Here is an 8,997-nt window from a genome sequence, read left to right on the forward strand (position 1 = left end):
GTCTACATCATACGGAATCGAAGCGAGACTGACAGCTGTCAGGGTGAGGAGATTAAAGCTACTAGGATGTTGCCTAAATTATAAAATACTTAAACACTCATATGCGGTGAAAACATTATTTTTAAATTATTCTTTTAAATGTTCTAAAATTTAAATTCTAATAAAATACATTACCCCGGGAAATGCAAGGCAGGTAGAAAATGCATTTGTTTATTTGCTGAATACGGAATGCCACTCACTAGCGCACGCACTCCTTGGAGGGCACGCACATGTGGCCCAGGAGCTATTTATAGAATACTCTCCCTCTCCGTCAGACAACAAAGCCGAGATGCTGAGGCACAATCAGTCGCAATCTGAGTTTCTAGGAGTACACACACTGAAATCTTCATCATGCAGCGATTCACGCCAATGTCCGCCTTTGGAGTTCGGGGAATGAGCCAGCCGCTGGGCATCCGTATATGTTGCTGTCGCGTCTGCACTTGCATCAACTTTGGCTTCCTATTGTCCCGAATTGGCCTGCTGAAGCTCATGCAGCTGGGACTGGCCATGCTCTGCGAGGGATTACTGATCAAGTACGGTGTGCCCTATGCGGATTCCATTGGACAGGCGCTGACCAGCTTCTTGGCCACCACTGGGCATTGCTTCACCACCAACGGGATACTACTCATATGCTATGCTTTCTCGGATAAATCGTACAATCTCATAAGGCAGTCCATGTTTGTGAGTAGTCAGGCTCCTGTAGGAAGATCAAGAAAGCTATGTATGTTAAACTATACTTTCCAAGGAGACTATATTCAATGGGCTAGCTAGCTGCATGTACTTCAGTTCGGCGAGTTACATGGGCTTTGCGTGCGTGGTGTGGCTGCATCCGCAGTTCCTGGTGCGACCAGGATTCTGGGCATATCCTGCAATGACAGCTTGTTATGTGAGTAATTAGAAAAAAACTATACTATATACATTTTTTGCTTGAATCTTTAAAACATTTCCAGTACATGGGCTATGCAGCAGGCATTCTGCATGCCTTGGACGCCTATCTGGCTTTTCGGCATTATAGAGGAGCGCGTTAAGAAGTAAGGTTTAGGATGGAGTTACATATATATAAATACTAGGATTAATATATATATTTATATTTATTTATTAAATGAGTTTATGGGTTAAGGCACATCTTCCATCCCTCCTTCCTTCTTTCCATCGGCTATATCGCATACATTCTCACCGTATAAAGCACTGCTTAGTTGTAATGTTTATAAATAATAATGTTTTAGAATAAAAAATGGACTGGTAGTATGATTAGCACCAAAAAGGAGTGGGAGATTCAGTAACATCCGGTATCAGGCCATCTTATTAGCCTCTGCCTTGAATTTTCTGTAAAGAATTAGGACACAATACTGGGTTTTATCATAGTTAGCCTATAGGAAGACCTACTTGAGCTGCTTCAGCGCCTGGCTAGTCTCGTAGTCCGACTTGAGCAGACCAATTCGCACCCAACGTGGTCGCTCATGGATCACCTTGTGAATAAGGAACTTCAGGCCCAAAAGAAGATGCTCAAAAATCACAAATGACAGATCCGGCACCGAAGGCAGCCAGTGGGAAAAGAAGTCCCTGGAAAAGAGGAAAACCCAAGGAAAAATAACTTAAAGAGAATAGCAAAAAGATTTAATTAAGACTCACTTAACATTCGGCTGGAGGAAGAGCAGTCCGCAATTGCTAAGCAACGCCATCACCGAAAGCAGCTCAAAGGCCAGCTGCCAGGCACCAATATTCTTGGCCCGTCGGGCAAACGGACGCTTGAAGATGTTGCACAGCTTCCACATGTCAATGTGTACGGCAAATACGTTATTGAGCAGCGCTCCAATGGCGGCGAATGGGGCAACGGCGGCGAACAACACGACGAAACCAAACTGAATGCACACCTGCAGGTAGTCCTCATACGTGGAATGGTATTCATCTAGCCCGGACTCGTAGAAGGACTGCTCGTAACGCGGCACATCGCTGATGGATCGCAGCTTCTCCTCGGCAACCTCGCGGTGTCGAAATTCGGCATATTTCTGCCGGAGCACGGCCAGCAGCGGTATGCCAATCTCCTGGGCTATGCATAGCACCTGGAAGACCAGCAGCTGCATCATCAGTTGATACTTTAGCTGGCGCAGATCCTGCAGCACGAACGCTATGTAGAATTGCGAGAAGAAGTTGTTGACGATCTCGAAGAGCATCAGCTTGTTGACCCGATGCCGATCGTACTGCGACCTCGTCCGATGGTTCTCCAAGTTGGTAAGGAATGTGGCCAGCTTCTCGTATGCCCACGAGAAGATGGCAATCAGCACGGACTGAACGATGACTGGGATGTACAGCAGCCAGGATTCTGGGCCAAAGTCGGCCAGTACCTCGGCCTCGATTTGGAACTGATATAGGGCAAAGCATCCGGCGGCCACCACACAGCCAAGAACAACTGGGTAGGAGATGCAGTACATTTGCAGGTATGTATAGCGCATTGGATACTGTAGCGTCATCTTGCCGGTTATGGGATCCGGCTTCATTTGACCCTGGTAGGCGGATCGTGGCTTATCCAAGCTGTTCATCTCGATGGTGCCCCAGCGGTACGAGTAGCCGGCACACTTGCGTTTCCATAGCTCCAAAAATATCTGCAAAATATTAATATTCATTATTGAAGCTCCATTTTATATCGATTATTTATGTAATTATATTACTATTACACTGTCTATACCATTGCAGGGTATTATAATTTCAATCAGAAGCTTGTAACGCGTGAAGGAGTCATTTCGGACCCCATAAATAATATATATTCTTGATCAGCATCAACAGGCAAACTTCCTAGACATTATTTGGCAGAAAAAAAAATTTACCAGTTTTTTTTTTTAATTTTATAATAAAAACTTGCATGGGACAGCTTTCCGAATTAAAATTAATCTTTTTTTTTGGCGGAGTAATGCGATTTTTGAATTGTAATAAGTCGAAAAAATTGTCGTATAAACATGTCAATAAATATAGATTTAAAGAATAAAGGAATATTTTACGAAACTCCATTGCAAAAATATATAATCTTTTTTAATACAAAATATTCTTTGCTTCTATTGTATTGTTTCTAATAATTATTGTTGTATTTTTATAATTTTTATTATACAATTTGCAATTCCCAGCAACAAATAAATATAGTTTTTATTATCTCCATTAAGTGGAAAGCACTAAAAAGTAATTAAAACGTTTCTATATTTAGTCACCGAAGGGTAAACAATTTCCTCAATTTATAAACTGTAACATTATGTTAGCCACATTGCTTTTATCTTTTTGATTCAAACTATTAATTAATGCATATCTGGGGCCTACTCACCGTTGTCCAGACCACATAGAAGCTGCACACCAACGATATATTCAGGTCAAACAGTACCTGGAGCAGTCCAAATACAGCAGGGAATATCAAGGCCTTCGTATAGAACTCAATAAAGCCGAAATAGAGACCGATGCTCGAGCCAAAATAATTGCGGATGTCCTCGATGGGCAGTTTGGTGCGCTTCAGGTTCCAATTAAAGCGTTCGAGATACAGCTAATAAACATAATATAAACAGAATTAAATCAGACACAGAAACTTTAAGAGTAAATGATTACTCACAATATCGTGAAGTGGAAACATATCCTCAATGTAACCCTTCTGCACGTACGACTTGATCCCATCCTGAATGACATCCTTGATTAGCACTGGGATCTCGCAGTAGCGCAGGACCTTGTCCTTGGTCATCCCCGGCAGCAGGAAATCAGAGATGCAGCCGTAATTGAACTTTTGCATGCTGTTGGTGGTGGTCATCTTCTCCAGCTCGGCAGCATCGGCGAGGCGCAGCAGGGTGTCCACGCTGGCCGACAGATATAGGTACTTTTCGGTTTTCCTAACCAAGAGAATATATATATATATATTCAATTATAATATCGATTTCATCTAATGTTTTATGCTGTCATACCCCACGATCTCCAGCGTGGTCTGGATGCCAAACTCCTGGATAATCTTCTCCACATCCTGACAGTGTCGCAGCTTAGCCTTGTCCGTGAAAATGATGACAATGTGCGTCTGTGCGGGAGAGATCATTATATCGAAGTCACCGTGATGTGGGAGAGGGGTAGGGAGGGACAGGCTAAAACTGACCTTGTCGAAGGGTCCCGCATCCGGACCCAATCCCTCGATATCGTCGCCAGAATTCAAGGTCCGCTGGCGCTGCAGCGCCTCCAATTTAAGGCTACGCTGCCGGCGGAACAGCTGGTTCTCAATGATGTTCCGGGTGCGTGGTCCAGGACCTGGGCGATATGAATTATGATTTATCCAATTATCGATATAACCATTATGCACTCACTCTTGGCATCTTCGGACATCGTTTACGGGTGACGGCTGATGATGAGTAACAAAATAAAATAACAATGCCAGGCGGCAGCGGCTCGCATCCAAATACAGTGGCCGTTCGATGCAATGAACGGACCAAAGCTCAAAATGAGTCCCAGGTGATGGAAATAAATACGGAATATTTCCAGTTTCTGAAAGAAAATTGATAATTTAAATTAGTTAAAGAAATGCGTATGAAAACGACATACTTACACGTGTCACACCAATGTTTTGCAGTTCGCTTTGTTCTGGCTCACTGTGCCGCGTGCGTATGTTTCAGAAGATGAACATACATATGTATATTGTATATTTTGGCCCGCGCCAATGCCAAAATACAGAATTTTTAATAATGCCAAAATATTTCGAGAGACGGTCGCGAGTATTTGCGACTCTTGCCGGTTCGAGGTGCTCGGCTCGTATGTTGTTGTTGTTGCTGTTGGTGCTGCTGCCGCTCTCGTTGTCAGCGCAGCGTGACGTCATCGCGGCCATGTTATCGAGTTGGCTTAGCCTCAAAAAACGTAAATGTCATAATTGATTTAGTTTTAATTCGTTATAATTAACAAGTTTCGCGCTGTGCAACTTTGTTAGAGATGCGCGATCGCTTTGGCTTGCTTCAAGCTATATCTGGCTATAGCCAGTTTAGCTATTTTAAAGCTAGAGCTTGCTAGTGAATCGGTCGGTAATGCAGTACCTAATTCCAGTAAGCAGTTAAAAAATCTGGTAGCCTTGTTTTCAAACTCAAAAACCGACTATCTGGCAGCACTGCAGTTTCCTCTGTCCGGCAACGCCGGCAAACACAGCTGATTACACCTTTTTGCTGCCGCCGCGCGCTCGCCCTGAAGCATTGTGATGCAATTTTGTTGTTTTTCAGGCCTAAAAAGTGAAAGTTTTCACTGATAAGCCTACTCGAATTCCAAAACCGCCCAGCGCCCCGACCTCCAGAGCCATCCCGCTTTTGTTGGACCAAGAATTCCGAACGGCGGCGCACATGGAGCAGGGCTGAAGCTGACCCTTCCACTTCCACATTTCCATTTCCCAAAAAAAAAGAAAACCCGTCGAGTGTTCAAAAAACAGATAAGATAGAGCTTTGAGGATGCAGCGCCTCATGCCAGCGACCTGGAGTAACGGGGGCCACCTGCTGCCTTTTCGCGTCTCCACCACCACAAAGGTTTGTAGCACTCGGGGCAAAGTGCCAAGTGCCCTTTGAGCACTTCGATTTGGATATAACCCTCCTCTAATCAATCTCTGAATCCCCGGCAGGTTGTCATCTTCTCGCTGACGGCCGGCGTGGCTCTTATGGGCGTCCTCTCCCGATTTCTGCGACGACGCAAGCCGCCGCGTCCTCCTCGCCGGGCGAGGAAATACACAGGACGGCGGAACCGCAACAGCATGCGCAGTCCCAATGACCTCATATCTATAGCTGGGTCCAAGGCCTCGGCAAGATCGGGCAGTCCCGTTGGCTCAACAATTGCCTACTCCGATCGCCTGTCCATGGCCTCGGGATCAATTGGAGTTGGTGTGCTGGGCAGCAGCATAGCTGGCGGCGGCGCCGTCAGTGGACAGAATGCTGGACCCGGTGGGGGAACGATGGTAACGCAGCTTACAGCCCAACAGTTGGGCATGATGGGCATGGAAGCCCTGGATACGGTAATCAATTTCTGGGAGGATGCCCTGGCCGCGCACTATTCGCCCGGCGGTCTTCCTGCCCTGCTAACAACGGCAGAGGACTCTGAGTTCTGTCGCGAAATTCAGAATCTGCTGGAGATGGCGTATACTCTGCAGGAACAGAGCGAGTTGCTCTTCCTCGACCAGCGATCGGTGCTGTTCCGTGAGGAGCATTCCATAGACGAGGCGGAGGAGACGGGCGAGACGGACGATGACCACCGGTCACGCAAATCCGGCAGTGTTCTGAGCCGCGCTGGCTCTGATCCGAATTTCGATTCGGCGGAGAGCTTTGCATCTGCTCTCGACCAAGTGGCGGATCTGCGGGAGTTTGATGGCTTCATCGAGACCTCGTACGAGGAGTATCCTCTATTCCAGACCGCCCTCAAGCACCATGACGAGTACACGGTGCCATGTCGCACCATTCGGGCGGAACTAATGCACTGCAGCAGCGATACCGAGTATCTGGCCAAGCTGCATTGCGTCCGCTTGGCCTTCCAGTTCCTGTTCAAGGATCCGGCTGTCGGCCAATGGATCTGCGATGCCGGTCGCCAGATACTCACCGATCTGCTGTGCCTCGGCGACAAGGACACAAAAGAGTTCCTGGTGGGCTATGAGGATATGGTGAATTTCCTGCGCGACAGCAACAACTGGCCGTGCATACAGCTGGAGCTGGAACAGCGCAACGTCAAGGCGATGACCTTCTACGATATCTGTCTGGACTTTATCATCTTGGATTCATTCAAGGATTTGGATGCACCGCCTGCCAGTGTTACGGCGGTGGTGCAAAACCGCTGGCTGTCCAATGGATTCAAGGAGACGGTGAATTGATCACGCCAAGGTCCTACCTGTTTACTCACTGAACCCTCTTCATTTTCAGGCTCTTACCACGGCAGTGTGGTCGGTGCTAAAGGCGAAGAAGCGGATGCTGAAGTTTCCCAACGGCTTCATGTCTCACTTCTACGTGATATCCGAGCAGATATCGCCGCTGATGGCTTGGGGATTCTTCGGGCCCAATGAAAACTTGCGAGAGATTTGCCACTATTTCCGGGAGCAGTTGCTTGCCTTTTTGGCCGACATATTTAGCTTCCAGAAGAGTCGCTTCACTACCATCGAGGACTTCTCGCAGGACGTGCTGCAGCACATGCAGTCGCGTGTGAATAATATTGGCGTAAAGTTTAGTCAGTAGGTCGAGCTGAGCGCTAGCGCCGGTCCTTGATTTTTTATGTACTATTCTTCTACCTGGACTTCTCTTTTTTTCTTTTCGGTTTGTTTAGTTCAATAGTTTCCCTAAGAATTAATGCTCCACAAAAAGTTGACTAATTTTAAAGCCTCATCCCAGCATCCAAACATCATCATGTATGATTAAGCTGCATTTACACAAATCGCCAAACACAATTGTAAAATAAAGCGTCAAGCAAAAAAAACCAATCCAACTGCGATGTATCCATATTGGCACAAAGGGTGAATGTGAATTGCTTTTTTAATTGTTATAACTACAGTAATAATAATAATTATAATAATGAAATTTTTAAAATGAAAAGAAATTATTTGCCTTGCAGGCTTTAAACTTTAATACAATATACTTTATTTTGGTCTAATTAAAAAAAGAACGAAAGTTTGCCTAAAATCTATAGCCACAAAACTGATTTCTTTTTTACTCTTACTATAAGAATAACAATCTATGTGGCTTATTAATGCATATGGTCATATCTCACGATCAAAAACCTACCTCATATGCGTTCTGACTATAAAATAAACATAATTAAGGAAGGAAGTTAACTTTACGAAACCGAAGTATGTTTACTCTTACAGTTTGCGTTTGGATCACGAAAACAAATGGGAAATCGATCATAACTAAGCCAAAAATGCATTAATTTCAACTCGGAAAGCTGTCCCATGTTAGTTTTTTTAGGTTAATAAATCTGCATACTAAATTTAAAATTAAAATAAAATTCAAATGTTTGCTAATTTTTGAAAATTCCAACGATGTTACACCTTTTAAAATTTAAAAAAAATTGGTAAATTTTATTTTCTGCCAAATAATGGATAAAAAGATTTGCCCGTTCATGCTGATCAAGAATATATATCATTTTTAGGGTCGGAAATGATTCCTTCACTGATTTGCAAGCTTCTGACTAAAATATAATACCCTAAAAGGATATATAATAATATAGCAAAAGTAGCAAAGTAGTGCTAAGAAATTAATATTTGTGAGCAAATTATAAATAAGATAGGCTGTTAACTTTGAGTAGATATCATTAATACAAATTGCTTTATCACTTTAAGGGAATCGATTGGAATGCATAGCTAGCACTACTGATTCTAAATTTAAACCTGATCCCTCTATTATCTATCTACAGAATATAATTATCATGGTTAGGACTTACCCCAGTGGAGGACACATGGTTATCCATTTTCGTCATTGGGTAATGCCTTCCAGTGCAGAGCTATATTCCTGGTATCATCCATATGAGCATCTTCCTGGTTATCCGTATCCATTGCATAGGCCACGTCAAAGTGCACTATCACTATCATTATCTCCATAAATGTAAACAAGTGAGCCTCTTCCTGGTTATCCATATCTATTGCATAGGCCACGTCGTCCTCTTGGAGTTGAATTGCACTATCATTATCACTAGAGATGTAAACAAGTGATCCTCCTCCATATCCATTGCATAGGCCACGTCATCCTCTTGGTGTCGATGTGCACTATCATTATCACCAGAGATGTAAACAGGTGGGCCTCCTCCTGGTAATCCATATCCATTGCATAGGCCACGTCGTCCTCTTGGAGTCGAATTGCACTATCACTATCACTTTCACCATAGATGTTAACGCTAGGTACCCCTAGGACAGACTGAATCGCGCGCGACTCCAGAACCTCTATTTATACTTCCCGAGAGAAATTGAGAGCGAGAGGGAAAGAGCCCTCTCCAGAGAAAGGCAGC

At 44.4% G+C, this 8,997-nt stretch overlaps 4 protein-coding genes across 4 annotated transcripts in view; 2 read left to right on the forward strand and 2 right to left on the reverse strand.

The window, feature by feature from the left end:
- Nucleotides 1-8,997, reverse strand: part of LOC110184456 (protein crooked neck-like) — a 71,920-nt gene that overhangs the window by 7,085 nt on the left and 55,838 nt on the right. The window lies entirely within an intron of this gene.
- sing (MARVEL domain-containing protein sing) lies at nucleotides 103-1,162 on the forward strand. The gene is made up of 4 exons (XM_086826175.1): nucleotides 103-193; nucleotides 315-720; nucleotides 785-925; nucleotides 990-1,162. The coding sequence occupies exons 2-4, from the start codon at nucleotides 391-393 to the stop codon at nucleotides 1,065-1,067; spliced, it is 549 nt and encodes a 182-aa protein (XP_086682301.1). The 5' UTR covers nucleotides 103-193; nucleotides 315-390; the 3' UTR covers nucleotides 1,068-1,162.
- On the reverse strand, nucleotides 1,112-5,154 carry Axs (Abnormal X segregation). The gene is made up of 9 exons (XM_020952987.2): nucleotides 4,598-5,154; nucleotides 4,359-4,536; nucleotides 4,154-4,302; nucleotides 3,972-4,078; nucleotides 3,629-3,899; nucleotides 3,350-3,562; nucleotides 1,672-2,642; nucleotides 1,426-1,602; nucleotides 1,112-1,365 (listed from the first exon to the last, which is right to left on the reverse strand). The coding sequence occupies exons 2-9, from the start codon at nucleotides 4,375-4,377 to the stop codon at nucleotides 1,332-1,334; spliced, it is 1,941 nt and encodes a 646-aa protein (XP_020808646.1). The 5' UTR covers nucleotides 4,378-4,536; nucleotides 4,598-5,154; the 3' UTR covers nucleotides 1,112-1,331.
- Nucleotides 5,122-7,482, forward strand: Miga (mitoguardin). The gene is made up of 3 exons (XM_020952988.2): nucleotides 5,122-5,552; nucleotides 5,645-6,868; nucleotides 6,927-7,482. The coding sequence occupies exons 1-3, from the start codon at nucleotides 5,478-5,480 to the stop codon at nucleotides 7,233-7,235; spliced, it is 1,608 nt and encodes a 535-aa protein (XP_020808647.1). The 5' UTR covers nucleotides 5,122-5,477; the 3' UTR covers nucleotides 7,236-7,482.

This window comes from Drosophila serrata, unplaced genomic scaffold (assembly GCF_035046125.1).
Source record: "Drosophila serrata isolate PLE 108 unplaced genomic scaffold, ASM3504612v1 contig_8, whole genome shotgun sequence".
Taxonomy (NCBI): Eukaryota; Metazoa; Arthropoda; class Insecta; order Diptera; family Drosophilidae; genus Drosophila; species Drosophila serrata.